Below are 21,290 nucleotides of genomic sequence, written 5' to 3'. Positions count from 1 at the left end.
AGAAATCAGTATAAACTGTTTTACCACAGTACAGGTCCTCCTCCGTGCGATATTTCTACAGGTGAATAAAATCCATTGAAGCGTGACGATTTTTTGGCCAACACTGTCCCACAGAGGTGCGAATAACAGTACAATAGGTTCAAAGTTCAATATTTAAACAAAGGCATACAATAGGATGACACAAACACTGTAGATTACATTAGTTCGGAGTATCGGATAAAGTTCATGTAACACTACATTAAAGAGTAGCTCTTCCGAAACGTCTGTGCAGAATCTCAGGTGTAAATACAATCTCTGACCATGATGAAACACCAATAGTCCATGGAGCATATCTTAGAAGGACATACCCGTCGCCATCTTGCTATCCTGTAGGTATGGAAGTTGATACCCCTCGGCAAAATGAGGTTTCGGTACAATATCTAGAAGGCATCGATATTCAAGACCTCTTTAATGACTTTGGACCTATGACAAACAACTCTCTGCAGCTGCGACGCACCGACCGTCCCCAAATGTTTATTATCGCACCTCGGACAGAAATGTCCCCAAATGATTGGTGGAGAGCCGTCACGTGGTGACCCCCTAATACTTTATAGGGGGTCAGTAAATTTTATTATGGTGCAATATGGCGGCTGTCGCCCTCACTTCAAAATTTTAACACATTCTCTTTAACTAAATATACCATTTCTTTACCGTAAAAATATATATTACTTATTATTTTTTTATGTAAAATTCATTTAAAATCGTTTTAATACTTCAAATTAAATGAAACGCATTTTTTAAATACGAGTTGCTTCCCCTACGCCAGTTTGACGTAAGAATTCAAGCGTTTTCTTGACTGCGACCATAAACAAATGGAGGGGTTCGTATCTTTAGATCTATCAACCCTCACTCTACAGCTAATTTATCGGCATCACTTAAGTGATTATCTTAACGAGAATGCAGAGATGATTATGAGTCTGCGCTATAAATGTTGGATGGATGTTTGTGTCACTTTAAAGTTTTGTTTGTGATGCTTTCAATATACATAATAATGTACAACCAGTCTGATGTCGCATTGAGGTTAAAGGCCTACATGTATATTGTGCAATAGGAATGTCGAATTATTGTTGATTTATGAATAACTCAGTATTGTTCTTCAGGTTCCTTATACAGTTATTTGCAGATTCCGGAAAGAAATACATACATCTAAATAAATACGTAGGCCTACTGTAGGCCAAATATTTAAAAAGCGCCGATTGTTGTATACTTCGCCAGCATGGTTCAGGTTTGATATCGGATTCTTGAGAAAACAAATAGGAAACAAAGATCTAATGAAACAAATGGTCCTCGATGCGATAAATTCGTTATATAGTCAGTTACTGACCCCCTATAAAGGCATAGAGGGTCAGTAAGAAGTATAGGAGGCTCGGGCTACGCCCTCGCCCCCTATAAATCTTACTGACCCTCTATGCCTTTATAGGGGGTCAGTAACTGATTTATAACTAATATTATCGCACCTCGGACAGAAATGTCCCCAAAAGATTGGCGGAGAGCCGTCACGTGGTGACCCCCTAATACTTTATAGGGGGTCAGTAAATTTTATTATGGTGCAATATGGCGGCTGTCGCCCTCGCTTCAAAATTTTAACACATTCTCTTCAACTAAATATACCATTTCTTTATCGTAAAAATATATTTTACTTATCATTTTTTATGTAATATTCATTTAAAATCGTTTTAATACTTCAAGTTAAATGAAACACATTTTTTAAATACGAGTTGCTTCCCCTACGCCAGTTTGAAAGTTGATGACGCGGTGAAAGTCAAACGTAAGAATTCAAGCGTTTTCTTGACTGCGACCATAAACAAATGGAGGGGTTCGTATCTTTAGATCTATCAACCCTCACTCTACAGCTAATTTATCGGCATTGCTTTAAGTGATTAACTCAGCGGGAATGCAGAGATGATCATGAGTCTGCGCTATAAATGTTGAATTGATGTTTGTGTCACTTTTGTTTGTGATGCTTTCAATATACAACCATTCTGATGTCGCATTGATTTGTGTTTGTTTGTTTGATTTATTAACGTCCTATTAACAGCTATGGTCATGTAAGGACGGCCTCCCATGTATGCGGTGTGTTGCGTGTATGTTGTGCGAGGTGAGTGTACTGGGAGACTGCGGTATGTTCGTGTTGTGTCTTCTTGTATAGTGGAACTGTTGCCCTTTTTATAGTGCTATATCACTGAAGCATGCCGCCGAAGACACCAAGCAACACACCCCACCCGGTCACATTATACTGACAACGGGCGAACCAGTCATCCCACTCTCTGTATGCTGAACGCTAAGCAGGAGCAGAAACTACCACTTTTATAGACTTTGGTGTGTCTCGGCCAGGGGACAGAACCCATAGCCTTCCTCACAGGGGCGAACGCTCAACTCAAGGCCAAAAGTGAGGCGGTGCCAAGGGAGGCATTAGGAAAGATAAAGTCAGTTAGGAAGAAGAGAAAAGATAAGATCCTAAATTTAGTCGCCTTTTACGATCATGCAATAGGGGCAGCAGGTACAATTCTAACGCATTGAGGTAGGCCTATTGTGCACTAAGAATGTCGAATTATTGTTGATTTATGAATTACTCAGTATTGATCTTCAGGTTCCTTATATAGTAATACATGTAAATAAATACGTAGGCCTACTGTAGGCCAAATATTTAAAAATGCGGCGATTGCTTTATACTTCGCCAGCATGGTTCAGGTTTGATATCAGATTCTTGAGAAAAACAAATAGGAAACAAAGATCTAATGAAACAAATAAATGGTCCTCGATGCGATAAATTCGTTATATAGTCAGTTACTGACCCCCTATAAAGGCATAAGGGTCAGTAAGAAGTATAGGAGGCTCGGGCTACGCCCTCGCCCCCTATAAATCTTACTGACTCTCTATGCCTTTATAGGGGGTCAGTAACTGACCATATAACTAATAATATTACGTGTAGCGCCACCTTGTGTGATTTCTGAGAATAATGTCCGACAACCAGAAAAAAACAAACAAACATTCGGACTTCTCTGAGTTTATCAAAAGATAATTTGTTTACAATAACTTCCCCACTGGTACCCCTTACACACATGAAATTTTCAACATCAAGTAACCAATCAACACGCGTAAATCGTTTTGGCTAGCCAATCAAACTGAACGGACTATTTATAATCATGTGAAATCCCAACAACATGGCAGACAAAGCGACCGATTATAATACTACCATCCTGGGATGGTATCAATAAAAGTACAGCCGAAACTTTTCAATCAATTTACAATTCATAATAAAGTACTTATTTTTCTAAAGAAATACTCTAATGGCGGACCTTAAGGAAACACGTTACTCCGCGAACTTTGACCCTTATTGGTACGCTGGATGCAGCGGAATTGCAGAGATAAAAAACGACCTCGATAGTCTTCATGGAATTTTTTAACGAATGAAAGTTTAAATTTAATGAATTTAATTCCGTTTGTTGTTTGTAATGAACATGCCTAAATTAATCCTTAAAAAATATGGATTTGATTATGTTTATATTAAATACGGTATAACGAGTCATAGAGTCCCCCCATCTGATCTTATCGTACCTCGGATAGAAAAGTTTCCAAATGATGCGCGGGGGCCGTCACGTGGTGACCCCCTAACACTTTATAGGGGTCAGTAAATTTCATTATGGTGCCATATGGCGGCTGTCGCCCTCGCTTCAAAATTTAAACACATTCTCTTCAACTAGATATACGATTTTATTACAGTGAAATATATAATTACTTGTTTTTTGCGTAAAATCAATTTTTAATATATATTTTTTATACTTAAAATTAAATGAAAGTCATTTTTTAAATACAAGTTGCTTCCCCTACTCAGTTTGAAAGTTGATGACGAGGTTAAAGTCAAACGTAACAATTCAAGCGTTTTCTCAATCCTCACTCTCTAATCAATCTATCGACATATCTCAGCGAGAAAGCAGGAATAAACAGAGATAATTGTGTTTTGCGTTATATTTCCATAGATATATACAAAGTATCCTTTAACAAAGACTGTAGTGCTTTTTTTTCAAAGCAGTCTTTGTATTATATTCATTTTTTCATGTATACATTATAAACATTTATAAGTATTAATATGTCTTTTCATCTTGACATCTTTGTCGTTTAAGTTCTAACTGGAATTTGTAAGGTCAAAAAGAACTAAATATGTATTCTTTTAAAGTCAGGTTAGGTCAAATAATCGCTAGATTAAACTACAGTAAACATGACATGGTTATTCGGTGACTTTTTGCGCATATTTTGTTCAAATGTATATCATACATACCAACTTACGTACATATTTATTCAACTGCACCAAATAAAGTAATGTGTGCGCAAGCAAGATATCACGGAAGATAATATCTCTAGATAGTGTGAGTCGGGTTAGTTTTCAGAAATCTCAATTAACCGATCGAATTATTTCTTTTTACGATTTCGTACCGATTTCAAAATAGTTGTTGGTACGGGTGAGCCACCATAAAACTTTGATAGGAATTAATATTTCAATGTTAAAACAAAACAAACGTTAGTCTGAATATGAAATGAAGAGTAAGAACGACAACTCTGTTATAACAGAGTTTTCGTTCTGGAACGAAATGTTAACACGGCTAAATAAACCTATCAACCCGCTTATTTTCGCGATTTGGGTAATAAGGAAACTATGTTATAAATTTTGCTAAAAATTTTAATGTAAGTTAATCTCAGCGTGATCTATCGATTGAAATAATCGTGTCAGCTATGAAAATTCTTTAAAGGTGATATTTTTTGGGTCAAACAGGCAAAAATCGGCATTTTGATCACTGGTTTCTGTTTAATTCGTCCTAGTGAAATAACTTAAAAAGTTAGCAATCTGAGACTCTACATATAAAAAGTCTAAATAATTCTGAACAAAACGGTATTTCTGATTTTTGGAAATGTTACATACAACGACCACAATACAGCCTTGAATAATGGTGATATTTCGCAGGTTCTCGGTAAATTTCCACAACAGACGAGATATTTCGGGGTCCCAGACGCCTTCCTTCGGAGCTATTCTCACCGATTGGACCGGCAAATGTACCATTTAAAAATGAGTGACATTTTTGAAATTTTCTGTAGAAGTGACTAAATATTATAAAATGAGTAAATAATGTATGCACTAATCATCAGATTTATGTTACAAAATGCGTCCAACAAGTGCAACAGTGAAATTAATCTGTTTGTACTGTATCGAACGCACAAAATCATGGCGCAGACTATCGCGCCCCCTATAAGGAATGTGTATTGTTTGTATCCGGTTGAGTAAAAACGTTGAAGCCGCCTTGATGTTCAAGTTAAATCCGGCATTATCAGGTAAGTAATTGTTCATTTTACTTGTTATAGACATCAATATCATTATCGGTGGATATTAGTATTATCAGATATATTTGATTGTTTTTGTAGGCCTGCAAATATAACGTTAGGTACTGTTTACAGTCTGTTTATGATCATCATCGCGAGTGACTGTCTGACAACAGAACCATGCATGCGTTCTAAATCGTGGCTTAACAGCACGTAAACTGACAACTGTACCGCCTTTGAGGCAGATGCCGTTTGAATATATGTATCACCTAATATATTGTTTGAGCATATGATTAAATTGTTAGTAGTTGAACCATAAAGTCATGCACATATCGTTTCGGTAGTGCGTAGGCTCACATGTAACTTACGTAGCTTCGATTTCGTTACATGTCATTTCGGTACATGCGGAAGTCTTTTCGGTATCATAAAATGAACATGGCGAAATGACTTTCAGAAGGTACCGAAATGACTTCAAGTAATCTGAATATTAGACAACTAAAGAAAACAAACCAGAAAAAATGGTAACAATGTAGTTTGACAATGGATATGATCAACATTATTACATGTACATTTTGTAGATACATGTACATTTGTATGCACTGCAGTTTTACATGACACATGATAATTGCTTGGGCTTAAAGGCCCAATATCCGTATCTTTCTTATTTTTTTTATGATTTAGAAGAATGTTGAAAAAAAAATCCTGTTGTAAATCATGCAGAGACAGGACTAAATCGAAGTCAAGATGAGCGATTATGATTAGGAATATTTTGATAAAAATCAAATAAATATTAAAGATGCTCCACCGCCGACAGAGCATAAATGATATTCATTATTTGAACAATAATTGGTATTTAATTGTGTATATATATGTCTAATTAACCCAAAAAAAATATATAAAATAATTTGTTTTGCCTTTGGTGCATGCGAAATCAGTACTTCATTCCATATATGATATAGCGGCACAGAATTTTTTCGGGATGCAATTAATTATTTTTTATATTTTTAACTTGAAGTAAAATTAGAAGCTCAAACTTTTCAATGGTGGTAATGGTGTAAAGTAAGTAACTTTTGTAACTGATGCAAAATACTAAATCGTCTGCTCCTGTTTTTAATAGTGAAAAAATACTATTTGTCAGAGGTGGAGCATCTTTAAACATCTCTAGGTGGGTCCCACTTAGTCAAACAAGCCGAAGTTAGCCGACATTGTGCCGAGAACCTCATGTGACTCACTACCGCATCTACGTAACGTCTGTTCGATCTCTTCCGAAAACAGGTCATGAACTTTCCGACTTCCGTTCGGCAATAATCGTAACTTCTATGGCGACCAGTTAAAAATGAAGGCATGTTTACATGTGTTGACTTTCAATAACTGCTGTATCAAAGTTATTAAAAAAAACATTATAAATATTGTTTAATATATCTTAATTTCAACTACATCTACAAATACTAACAATATCGGGGTCGAATTTAACTTTTTAAAATTTTGTTGATGGTTACGTATAGTGTGGCTTTAAGTTACTGTACAGACTGGGTGGGTGAGGTCATTATGTTAACGATGAAAATTCATTTCACAATTTTGCTGTGTTGTGTATAGTGATAGTCAACTACTGCGTAATAATTAGGATGCCGACAGGAATCATCAGATTGACCCGCGTTGTGAAAATTAGCATACATGTATAATATCACACCGACCCATTTATAGCAATGTTAAACACGGTCATGTCATAAATTTTGTAAGACGAACACTATTGTGGCTTCGTAGTTATTAATGACCTCTATGATCTTGTAACTTGTATGATTATCTCGGTTGACACGTCGAATCCAAGCCTGATTTCGCCACTCTTACATAAAACAGAATTGAAATTTTGACCCAGAGCTTAAACCCTGGCTATTCTCTCAAGGATTCAATAGATCTAGAATTAAATAAACAATGTTCAAGAACATTTGTAAGATTTTTCCTTGTAAAGGAAGTCGTTGATATCTTCTTGGTGCCCCTGGACTCTGATCTGGTGGTCATTTATTGAGGTCAAGGTGCGCTTTAAACAAAGCACCACGGATGCCCTTTTTTCCTGTCAGAATCACTGAAGTTTTGACTATGTTTTGATTAATACTAGTTATGTGATGAATAGAATCTTACACTCATGGCTACATCATTTGAAATTTATTAAACTTAAATTTATAAAATTTGATATACCACGAGCCTTTAAGGATATTTTGACATTTTATTTCCAAAATAACAACAGTTTTTCTGTGTTTTTTTTAATCATGCAGTATATCTAGGTTAAAGGAGACCTAGTTATAACACTCACTATACAGTAGTGAATGTCAAACTTGTAACAGCCTCTTCAGTTTTAAGCATTTTAGAAGCCAGATAAATTATGAATTTGAGAAATGTTTTCAAAATTTTTCTAAATATAAAATTATATCTAAAAAAAATCATAAATTGAAAGCCATTTCGGTTAAGGTATAGACTTTTAAATATATGATTTGCTTGCTCTTGACATTTTTTTCATCTGTAATGAATAACACTTGGAAACAGTAACTATTTTGAATACTAGTTCATGTACCTGTATATATATATAGGTAATCTTCCTCAATATAAAAATTAAATATGCTGTGTTATCTATTCATGTAAATGATTAATAAAACAAAAGAGAAGCATGAGCTTGGTATACTAGGTAATTCATTTCTGCGTATGTATAAAAGCTACAAATAGATCCTTAATGTGATGATTTATTTAACTGATTTTCATATCCTTCAGCAGTATCAAGGATTTAAAATGATTTAATTAACTGGTACCATATGTGTTTCCAATTCGGATGTAGAATACAGTTCTCTTTTTTTATTAGTTTAACGTCCTATTAACAGCCAGGGTCATTTAAGGATGTGCCAGGTTTGATGGTGGAGGAAAGCCTGAGAACCTTGAGAAAAACCACAGACCAGCTGTCAGTACCTGGCAAATTCTCCACATCGGATTCAAACTTGTGATCCAGAGGTGGACGGCTTGTGGTAATATGTCGGGACATCTTTACCACTCGGCCACCGTGGCCCCATGAATAGAGTTCTCATAAAAGGTCTCATAAATGTTATGATAATTAGAAAGCTTGGCACCTTATATAACCCATTACCCTAATTGCCCAACATCAATTAGCATTATACATTTCCAAGGCATTTCTTGATTAAAGCATTATATTGTTAAATATCTTATGTAAGTATGATCAAATGCATGTATACCATCAAGGGTTGAAAATGACAACTGACTTAAAAGGGTACTTGGGTTTTGAATTAAAAACTTAATATTCTTAAAATGTTCATATGAACAGTTTTCATTGGGATTGGATAAAGGGAGGTAATTGGCTTATTTGTTTATTTTTTAAGGTATAATTTCTAGCAAAATGCTCAATATCACTAAAAGAATTGCGAAAACAGAGAAAGCTATGTTTTGTTATGGATTGAGTATTCAGTCAGACCAATATTGTCTATATTTTGACAATTTTTTTATCTAAATGAGGAAAAACAGTTTCTTATTGATAAAATGGGGGTAGCAGAGACTTTTACATGATAATTCGTGATGTACATGTATAAGTACATGATATATTTCAAATCTGTGATGCCGTGTCATTATGAAACGATATACATGTAATCCATATTAAATGAATTCTGGTTATTTTAGCTTGATTATAGCAGTAGTTTTATTTTGTTTTTTTTTTCTCTGTAAAAAACTGTTTAACATTTCTTGTTCTCTAAAATGTATGTATTTGTAAGAGAAAAAGTGTCCAGCCAGGCGATATTGTATATTATTACCAATATTTTACTTATTTTTCGAAAAAATGGGGGTAGCTAGCAGAGACTTTTACATGATTATTAATGAAAATGCATATTCCAGGCATCAATAGCAATTATCCTGTTTTTATTAATAAGAAAATAGCAGAGTAATAGCCTAATCCTTCTCCATACGCCAGGGGTTACTATCACTGACATAATATCTACCCCTGCACTATTTCATAATTAACTGATCGCCAGCTGTCAATCAAACCACATTGTTTGTTCAGACATTGAATAGAAACACGTGTGTTTGCGAGTAGAGGCGTGGCTATATTACACCTGGCAAATCGGTCAATGAAACTGCAGGCAACAGAAGACACAGGTAATTAGATCATTTAACGTACATCAAAGGAATTGTATAATATGGTTCACTGTGTTGGTTTGAAGTTGGGTGTCACTTTCTCTGTAATCTTGAAAGGAAGTCTTTGCAGGACTGTATCAGTTATTAGGTCAGCAGAGATGAAGTCTCCAGTGACCTATTCTAATAGCCTTTTGTCCGTCGTCGTGCGACAATAAATTACATTTTCGTCTTCTTCTCAAGAACCACTGAACTAAATTCAATGAAATTTTGCAGAAACTTTTCATTGCCAAAGATCAATAAAAATTGTGAATTATATGGTCCCCTAGAGGCCTGAGGGTTTGGACCAAAAGGTGTCAAATAGGCTAAAACTTCAAAAATCCTCTTCTAAAATTCCGGAAATGGTAGAATCATATACTCTTCATAGATGGAATAACGTTTCCCCTTGGGGAGGGGGTCAAGTTTACAAGTTTATATTGGTAAAACTCATTTTTGAGCATTATTTGTTCTTTTGTAATAGAAAATGAGTCAAATAATGTCAGAATTATCAGTATGAAATGGCCATTGAATCATATTAATGAAATTTCCATAACTAACCCCCAGAGGCCTAATGGATGGGGCTAAAAGGGGTCAAATAGGATAGGCTAAAACTTCAAAAACCCTCTTCTGCAATTCTGGAAATGGTAGAATCAAATACTCTTCATAGATAGAAAGGTCTTAAGGTCCTTTACAAAAATTATGAATTATATATGACCCTGGGGTCTCATATTTCCCCCTGGGTAGGGGGTCATATTTACTATAGTTTCTATTTTTTTAACACATTTTTGAACATTATTTGGTCATTTGTAATAGAAAATGAATCAAATGTCAGAATTATCAGTATGATATGGCAATTGAATCCTATTAACACATTTTCCATGACTGACTCATAGGGGCCTGAGGAGTGGGTCCAAAAGGGGTTTCTTTTAATTCATAAATGCTTTTTAAAGATTTGAACCGAATTTGCAATTGTATCAGCACTCAGGTGACTGTCAAGGCCTCTTGGGCCTCTTGTTTACTTCTGAACTGCCTCCTATTTTACTATGAGAAATTAGTCCATGAGTGGGTATTACATCAGTGATAGTAACCCCTGGAATATTGAGAATGTAGCCAAGTGATTTTTACAAGCCTGGGATTGGTCAGTTTTTTTCTTCTGAAGTGGCTCTATTTTTACTATGAGATAGTCCAGGGGTGCATATTACGTCAGTGATAGTAACCCATGGAGTATTGGGGATGTAGCTTAAAAGGATTTCTCATTTCTTAATTACCTTCCTTTAATGTTTTTTTTATAGAAAATCAGTCAAAATGTATCTTTCAGGTTAACTGCCAGTATATATCATATAATGAACTACCAAGGTTGTTTAAATAAATAACCTTGACCTCTATTCAAGGTCACAGGGGTCAAATAGACTAAAATCCTGAAATGACTTCAAACTCTGGTATATTTTCCATAACCTAATGAAATTGGCCCCGTTTAACAGTAACAACAAGAGTTATCTCCCATTTCTCTTCTCTTCATTTCATCCGCGACACTCCTTCAGGTGTCGCCCAACTAGTATAGACCAATCCCAACGAAAAACGGTGTATAATAGTGATTACTATGAATAACAAGTTTTTATTCCGAGATATGTGCAGGCGACATTCATGGAAAGCATCTCCTGGATATTAGTATGAAATGAAGAGATGGAACGACAACTTTGTTACAACAGAGTTTTCGTTCTAGAACGAAATGTTAACACAGCTAAATAAACCTATCAACCCGCTTATTTTCGCGATTTGGGTAATAAGGAAACTAACCGATATATTTTGCTGAAATTTTGAATGTAAGTTAATCTCAGCGTGATCTATCGATTGAAATAATCGTGTCAGCTACGAAAATTCATTAAAGGTGATATTTTTTAGGTCAAACAGGCAAAAATCGGCATTTTGATCACTGGTTTCTGTTTAATTCGTCCTAGTGAAATAATTAAAAAACTTAACAATCTGAGACTCTACATTTAAATAGTCCTTGTAATTCTGAACAAAACGGTATGTCTGATTTTTGGAAATGTTACATACAACGACCCCAATACAGTCTTGAATAATGGTGGTATTTCGCAGGTTCTCGGTAAATTTCCACAACAGACGAGATATTTCGGGGTCCCAGGCGCCTTCCTTCGGAGCTATTCTGAACGATTGGACCGGCAAATGTACCATTTAAAAATGAGTGATATTTATGAAATTTTCTGTGGAACTAACTAAAAATCTTAAAATGCGTAAATAATTTATGCACTGATCATCACATTAATGTTACAAAATGCGCTCAAAAAGTGCAACAATGAAATGGAGCTGTGTGCACCGTCTCGAATGCACAAAATCATGGCGCAGACTATCGCGCCCCCTGTGAGGAATGTGTATTGTTTGTATCCGGTTGAGTAAAAACGTTGAAGCCGCCTTGATGTTCAAGTTAAATCCGGCATTATCAGGTAAGTAATTGTTCATTTTACTTGTTATAGACATCAATATCGTTATCGGTGGATATTAGTATTATCAGATATATTTGATTGTTTTTGTAGGCCTGAAATATAACGTTAGGTAGCTAGGCTACTGTTTACAATCTGTTTATGATCATCATCGCGAGTGACTGTCTGACAACAGGACCATGCATGCGTTCTAAATCGTGGCTTAACAGCACGTAAACTGACATTTGTACTGCCTTTGAGGCATATGCCGTTTGAATATATGTATCTCCTAATATATTGTTTGATCATATGATTAAATTGCTAGTAGTTAAACCATAAAGTAATGCACATATCGTTTCGTTAGTGCGTAGGCTCACATGTAGCGTACACACACACACACACACACACAGTAGGCCTAGCTTCGTTACATGTCATTTCGGTACATGCGGAAGTCTTTTCGGTATCATAAAGTAAGCATGGCGAAATGACTTTCAGAAGGTACCGAAATGCCTTTAAGTAATCTGAATATTAGACAACTAAAGAAAACAAACCAGAAAAAATAGTAACAATGAAGTTTGACAATGGATATGATCAACATTATTACATGTAGATACATGTACATTTGTATGCACTGCACTTTTACATGACACATAATAATTGCTTAGGCTTAAGTTACTGTACAGACTGGGTGGGTGAGGTCAATAATGTTAACAATGAAAATTCATTTCACAATTTTGCTGTGTTGTGTATAGAGATAGTCAACTACTGCGTAATAATTAGGATGCCGACAGGAATCTTCAGATTGACCCGCGTTGTGAAAATTAGCATACCCCGGTACATGTATAATATCACACTGACCCATTTAGCTATGTTATATACGGTCATGTCATAAATTTTGTAAGACGAACACTATTGTGGCTTCGTAGATATTAATGACGTCTGTGATGTTGTATGATTATCTCGGTTGAATTCAAGCCTGATTTCGCCACTCTTACATAAAACAGAATTGAAAGTAATCCAAATTTTGACCCAGAGCTTAAGCCCTGGCTATTCTCTCAAGGATTCAATAGGTCTAGAGTTAAATCAACAATGTTCAAGAAAATTTGTAAGATTTTTCCTTGTAAAGGAAGTTGTTGATATCTTCTTGGTGCCCCTGGACTCTGATCTGGTGGTCATTTATTGAGGTCAAGGTGCGCTTTAAACTAAGCACCATGGATGCCCTTTTTTCCTGTCAGAATTACTGAAATTTTGACTATGTTTTGATTAATACTAGTTATGTGATAAAAAGAATCTTACACTCATGGCTACATCATTTGAAATTTATGAAACTTAAATTGATAAAATTTGATATACCACGAGCCTTTAAGGATATTTTGACATTTTATTTCCAAGATAACAACAGTTTTTCTGGGTTTTTTTAATATCATACAGTATCTAGGTAAAAGGCGACCTAGTTATAACACTCACTATACAGTAGTGAATGTCAAACTTGTAACAGCCTCATCAGTTTTAAGCATTTTAGAAACAGATAAATTTTGAATTTGAGAAATTTTTTCAAATTTTTTCTAAATCAAATTTTTTTTTTTTTTTAATTAATAAATTGAAAGCTATTTCGGTTAAGGTATAGACTTTTAAATATATGTATATGATTTGCTTGCTCTTGACATTTTTTCATCTATAATGAATAACACTTGGAAACAGTAACTATTTTAAATACTAGTACCTACATGTATTGTATAGGTAATCTTCCTCAATATAAAAAATAAATATGCTGTGTTATCTATTCATGTAAATGATTAATAAAACAAAAGAGAAGCATGAAAGGTATACCAGGTAATTCATTTCTGCGTATGTATAAAAGCTACAAATAGATCCTTAATGTGATGATTTATTTAACTGATTTTCATATCCTTCAACAGTATCAAGGATTTAAAATAATTTAATTACCTGGTACCATATGTGTTCCAATTCGGATGTAGAACAGAGTTCTCTTTTTTTATTAGTTTAACATCCTATTAACAGCCAGGGTCATTTAAGGATGTGCCAGGTTTGATGGTGGAAGAAAGCCGGAGAACCCGGAGAAAAATCAACGACCAGCTGTCAGTACCTGGGAAATTCTCCACATCGGATTCGAACTTGTGACCCAGAGGTGGACGGCTTGTGGTAATATGTCGGGACATCTTTACCACTCGGCCACTGTGGCCCCACGAATAGAGTTCATATAAAAGGTCTCATAAATGTTATGATAATTAGAAAGATTGGCACTTATTAAGTTATATAACCCATTACCCTAATTGCCAAACATGAAATTCCAATTAGCATTATACATTTCCAAGGCATTTGTTGATTAAAGCATATTATATTGTTAAATATCTTATGTAAGTATGATCAGATGCATGTACATTTGTATACCATCAAGGGTTGAAAATGACAACTGACTTAAAAGGGTACGTGGGTTTTTAATTAAAAACTTTATATTCTTTAAATATTCACATGAACAGTTTTCATTTGGATTGGATAAAGGGAGGTAATTGGCTTATTTGTTTATTTTTTAAGGTATTTTTTCTAGCAAAATGCTCAATATCACTAAAAGAATTTGCGAAAACAGAGAAATGTATGTTTTGTTATGGATTGAGTATTCGGTCAGACCAATATTGTCTATATTATGACAATTTTTTTATCTACATGAGGAAAAACAGTTTCTTATTGATAAAATGGGGGTAGCAGAGACTTTTACATGATTATTCGTGTATATACATGTATACATGTAAGTACATGATATTTTTCAAATCTTTGATGCCATGTCATTATGAAACGAAATAGTCCATATTAAATGAATTCTGGTTATTTTAGCTTGATTATAGCAGTAGTTTTATTTTGTTTTTTTTTTCTCTGTAAAAAACTGTTTAACATTTCTTGTTCTCTAAAATGTATGTGTTTGTAAGAGAATGAGTGTCCAGCTAGGCGATATTGTCTATTATTACCAATTTTTTTACTTATTTTTCGATAAAATGGGAGTAGCTAGCAGAGACTTTTACATGATTATTCATGAAAATGCATATTCCAGGCAGCAATAGCAATTATGATGAACTCCTTGCTTAATTGTATGTCATAGGGACAATTATAAAATGCCACATTCTTTTATTTAAGATATACCTTTACTTAAGAAAAGAGCCTGCTCAGAGTAATAGCCTAATCCTTCTCCATACGCCAGGGGTTACTATCACTGACATACTATCTATCCCTGCACTATTTCATATTAAACTGATCGCCAACTGTCAATCAAACCGCATTGTTTGTTTCGACATTGAATAGAAACACAAGTGTTTGCGGGTAGAGGCGTGGCTATATTACACCTGACAAATCGGTCAATGAAACTGCAGGCAACAGAAGACACAGGTAATCAGGTCATTTAACGTACATCAAAGAAATTGTATAATGTGGTTCACTGTACATATGTGTTGGTTTGAAGTTGGGTGCCACTTTCTCTTTAATCTTGAAAGGAAGTCTGTGCAGGACTCAGTTTTGAAGTCACCTGAGATGAAGTCTCCAGTGACCTAATCTAATTTTGCAGAGATCTTTCATTGCCAAAGGTCAATCAAATTTTGAATTATATGGTCTCCTAGGGACCTGAGGGTTGGGGCCAAAAGGGGTCAATTAGGCTAAAACTTCAACAATCTTCTAAAATTCCGGAAATAGTGGACTCAAATACTCGTCACAGATGGATTCACGTTTCCCCCTGGGGAGGGGGTCAAGTTTACCCCCTAGGTAAAACACATTTTTGAGCATTATTTGGTCATTTGTAATAGAAAATGAGTCAAATGTTGTCAGAATTATCAGTATGAGATGGTCACACGGGTCAAATAGACTAAAATCCTGATATGACTTCAAACTCTGGTATATTTTCCATTACCTTATGAAATTGGTCCCTTTTAAGAATAACAACAAGAGTTATCTCCCATTTCTCTTCTCTTCATTTCATCCGCGACACTCCTTCAGGTGTCGCCCAACTAGTACTGGACCGGTTATAAATAAGGTGATATCAGCAGGTAACTATGTAGAAGAGATCTTCCTATCTGATTGTATATGCTCCTCAGAACCGCGAATATCTGACGAAAGGAGAAATATCCTATTCTAAGGATCTCATCGATTACATAATTAACATAAATAAGGTTGGAACATTATGCCGATTTATATTTTAATTTTGGATGAAATATGCTTGAAATAGTCGGAACTATACATCTCCTAATATTAGCACGACGGTCTGCAAATAGGCCATCTTTATGAGACTACATGTACCTGTCTGTTGCACTAAGTATACATTGTATATATGTGGCTAACAACGGATGATTTTGGAACGGCAGTCACTAGTTTCTGTGCTGTTTTTAACGGATATATTTAGCTTTAGATATTGGCAGTGGAAATATTCCGTTATGTATATGTAATTATATATATGCAGTGACCATATACTGCAGTTATATGTGTTTGTAGGGGATAGTGCCATTGGAAACCCGGTGTCTATACTTATACGCTCTGTAGGCTGATTAACGTGGATAAGTGGTGGTGGGGGATAGCCTAGCTATATGTACGATTTTATATGCAGTTTCACTCGCATCTCTTGGACCCACTCTTTGCAGTGCTCTTTGACATTCTGATCCTCGACATAACTTTCTGGACAAGACAGACTTCAGAAAAGTGCTCCTATATTCCGCGAATGGCATCTTCTTACGAAGAATCTCGAGGATATATTCTTTATTCCTAGAAGTTTCTGTAATTTTTTAACGTAAATGCGTTGTTAATGTATTTCCATTTGTTGCCAAATGATTTTGGGCACAATTAATAGTTGTTTGATCAGGTTTTATGTCATTTTAATTCATAGTTTTTATTCAAGCTATGTCTCTTTGCAATAGTGGAATCTCTTGTCCATTTATAGTGCTATCTCACTGAAACATGCCAGCAGAGACACATCCCCTCGGTCATTATACTGACAACGGGCAAACTCACTCACTCCCTTTTATGCTAAAGTGTTTACACCCCAAGTACGAGTTATGTACGGGAATGAAGTAGTAAGCTGAACGCCAGGTTTGTCCCAGGAAAACTAAATGGAACACGCTGCAGATCTTACACTTGAAACCTCTACTTGACAGTGTCAACTTAATATGCATACCTTATTTCATATGACGCCGGTACCGTTGGGTAGTTTCACATTTATATGTCAAAATCTCTTTGGTCAGATATCATATTCTGTGGACAGTCAATTAAACTTGCGATTTCTTATTGATATATACAATTGTAGTGTATATAAACCTCAAGCTTCATAAAACATAATTATGTACAAAAATGACATGGACATACAGTATTGTAATATTTTTTATGAGTTCTAAAACGTGAGGTTATATTTATTTACCGAAATATTGACTGGTATATATAGGAATGTATGCCGTTAACGATAATACATGTACTATAGAATATGTGTGTTAAAGCCGCGAATTAGTTAGTTGTGGTACTGTGACCAAATAAAGCTGAGAATAGCTTTTTGTTTGCAAACAAAGCATTAACAATTATTATATAGCAGACGCATGTTTCGGTACGACCCCGGTCATCCCGTAAACATGTTCTCCTTTGTCGTTTTTATTGACGAGATGACGAGGAGAATAAAATATAACACTATGCATATACAAGATAAATGAGCAGCATAGTGTATTGATAAGAATATAGTGATATACCATTAATAAAATTGTCTCTCTATTCTGTGTAATGCACATGAAACTGAATGAAAAACAAGTAATAGGCCTAAAAATCGGTGGATGGATCCGAGTTCCGTTTAACCATTTAACTACCAATGGGCCGATTTGGGCCGATCATACTAGTCCCTGACTGCCAAAGGCCGATTCGGGCCGATGGGGATACATTTATTTTACTATAAACACATATTTTAACCTAGAGATAGTAGACAAGAAATAGAACATATTTATTGATAAAATTGCATTTCCCACAAAATAACGGTGTACTGACGCCATCGACGTGATGACACCATTGACATTATGACGTCATGTATCATGACGTCAGACATTGACGGCGTAATGGCGTGGTTCCGCTTATTTCCCCCAGAAGAAAATCGAAGAAATGCAAGATTTCAAGAAAATCCAAGACTGCTCAACATGCCTCCAAGGGATGCCAGGTCCATTATATACTTTTGGCTTTTATTTCCCGAATGCCTGATGAAGGAGATCGTTCGTCAAACGAACAGGTAAACAGGCAACATGATAAACAGTCTGCGTTAACAAGTGCGACGTGATTACACCTAGTACCAGTAATATTGATTTACAAAGTTGAAACGGAATAGAATATATTTGATGACCAACCTTAGAAATTATTTGTCATGCACTTTGCGAGTGGATCTTTTAATAAGAATGTGCATTGGAAAAGAAATTATTTACCAAATGTTGTGAAACATGTAGATACAACGGAAATCAGCAAAATATGTAGCACAATAACATTGACAAAATTATACACTACAGCAGTCCATCAATTAATTGTCTGTGTATCATATGTTTTTTTACTTAATACCACATAACATAAGGAACACAGTCTTGTAAGTAACATTCAAAGCTTTACGGTAAATCCATAATATCTTTCTTCCATTGTACCTTTCATAAATATAAATATCGTCCCAGTCGTCCTACCCTCATTCTCGGTACCCATCGGCTGTCAAGCTATCGCTATACCAACTGACAGAGTGAAAGGAGGGGAAGTAACTCTGATGGATGAGAATGCCTACCCTGTACATGTACTTCTGATAATACATGTATTTGATAATACCGATCTACTGTATACGTGTATTTGATAATACCGATCTACTGTATACATGTATTTGATAATACCGATCTACTGTATACATGTGTTTCATAATACCGATCTACTGTATACATGTATTTGATAATAACGATCTACTGTATACATGTGTTTGATATTACCGATCTACTGTATACATGTGTTTGATAATACCGATCTACTGTATACATTTATTTGATAATACCGATCTACTGTATACATGTGTTTGATAATACCGATCTACTGTATACATGTATTTGATAATACCGATCTACTGTATACATGTATTTGATAATACCGATCTACTGTATACATGTGTTTGATAATACCGATCTACTGTATACATGTGTTTGATAATACCGATCTACTGTATACATTTATTTGATAATACCGATCTTCTGTATACATGTATTTGATAATACCGATCTACTGTATACATGTATTTGATAATACCGATCTACTGTATACATGTATTTGATAATACCGATCTACTGTATACATGTATTTGATAATACCGATCTACTGTATACATGTATTTGATAATACCGATCTACTGTATACATGTATTTGATAATACCGATCTACTGTATACGTGTATTTGATAATACCGATCTACTGTATACATGTGTTTGATAATACCGATATACTGTATACATGTGTTTGATAATACCGATCTATTGTATACATGTGTTTGATAATACCGATCCACTGTATACATGTATTTGATAATACCGATCTCTGTATGCGTGTATTCGAAAATACCGATCTACTCACAGGGACTTGTAACGTAGGTTGTGAGAAAGTCTGTTGTGTATACATGTGTACTAGGCCTATCTCTATACTATATAAAAGGACAAGGGAACCAACGGCTCGCTTGGAAGAGGTACACCTGCCTCTTCAAAAGTCGCCCGTATTCCGTCAAACATGGATAAATATGTACATATATAATACCAATACATTCATAAATAAATTTTCGACATGGAAAACACAACTTTAATCACGATATAATATATTAACATACCTTTATTTCACTATGAACGTGGAAAATGCAGTCAGATTTCCTCGCTGTCGTTTTGCTTGTCCACTGAAATCTAGGTTAAACACGTTTGAGTGGATATTGTGTACCCCATACCCGGACCCGAACTGGAAACCCCATATACACAGTGCCTGTATACTAAAAGCTACAATATTAATGTGGCAACGGTAAAGTAAAACATTAGAGTCTCGACTTAAGTTAGATTCTTCAATTAATGATACGTGTATTTCAAATAAAGGTACTTCTAAGAACCTTAACCATGAAACTTAATTTATACAGAGTCTGGGTACAGAATTTCAGTGCAGTATCGGGTAAGGGCGAGCACACTAAAAAGGTACCCATCATCAATTACAATATGGCGGATTATACGAACAAGAGTCGAGTGCTGGATAAAAAAAGTGTGATTCCTCGCTTATTTGTTGGATTGTATTAATGAAAGCGTTATCGGAGATAGCCTATTTGTATTTGCAATGGGAAAATATCACCAGAAAGTGAAATGAATGCATACAAAATTTGTTACAAGGGAATATGAGTGCCTTTGACCTAGATTTCACTGGACAGGCATAACGACAGTGAGGATATCTGACTGCATTTTCCACGTTAATAATGAATTAAAGGTATGTTAATATATTAATTCGTGTCTGAAGTTGTGTTTTCCGTATCGCAAATTTATTTAAGAATATATTAGTATTAAATATATACATATCTATCCATGTTTGACGGAATACCGGCGACTTTTGTAGAGGCAGGTGTACCTCTTCCAAGCGAGCCGTTGGTTCCCTTGTCCTTTTATATAGTATATAGAGATAGGCCTAGTACACATGTATACACAACAGACTTTCTCACAACCTACGTTACAAGTCCCTGTGGATCTACTGTATACAATAGCGATCTATTCCATACGTTTATTTGATAATACCGGTATACTATATATATATATGTAGGATGCATTACATATATTTTTAAAACGTGATCCATTCCTTAATTGCAATTTTATTGTCATTTACAAATATCTGTATTCATACATTGACAGATATGCGAGGAATTATCTGCGAACGACAGAAAATTTAGGCAGGTTCGCACGAGCGCATAGATGGCAACCATTGGCAGTACAGACGTTCAAATCCTTTTTGGCCATATTTTTAACATGGAAATTGTTAGAAATACTTCCATAGAAGAGTATTGGAATTCGATGTTACCGAGCCAACTTTCATCCTGGTTAAAGTCCCATTATGCTTTCACCAAACTTTGCTAAAATATACATTAACATCCCTTATGAAAGGTTCTTCATTTGGTTTCTTTACAATGAAGATAATTACGCCATAATCAATTAGTAAAGATTTCGAATAATAGAACGGGTTGATTTGCATAGTTAAAAATACCTCGTGTATACGTATGTGTAACGGGAGGGGTGAACTCACGCGTGCACCCGCTCCGCGCACATGTGTGTACTGATCAACCCA

At 35.2% G+C, this 21,290-nt stretch overlaps 1 protein-coding gene across 1 annotated transcript in view; it reads left to right on the top strand.

Annotated features, from left to right (window-relative positions):
- The window catches only part of LOC138334009 (uncharacterized), a 50,906-nt gene extending 36,807 nt beyond the window's left edge, over window positions 1-14,099 (top strand). Inside the window, exon 5 of the mRNA XM_069282731.1 lies at window positions 13,980-14,099. Within this exon, the coding sequence (XP_069138832.1) occupies window positions 13,980-14,099 (120 nt within the window). The remainder of the gene's footprint in view (window positions 1-13,979) is intronic.
- The last annotated feature ends 7,191 nt before the right edge of the window (window positions 14,100-21,290 follow it).

The sequence above is a fragment of the Argopecten irradians genome, chromosome 10, assembly GCF_041381155.1.
Source record: "Argopecten irradians isolate NY chromosome 10, Ai_NY, whole genome shotgun sequence".
In the NCBI taxonomy this organism is placed as follows: domain Eukaryota; kingdom Metazoa; phylum Mollusca; class Bivalvia; order Pectinida; family Pectinidae; genus Argopecten; species Argopecten irradians.
Note: the sequence above shows the minus strand (reverse complement) of the source record. Positions and strands in the feature narration are given on the sequence as shown.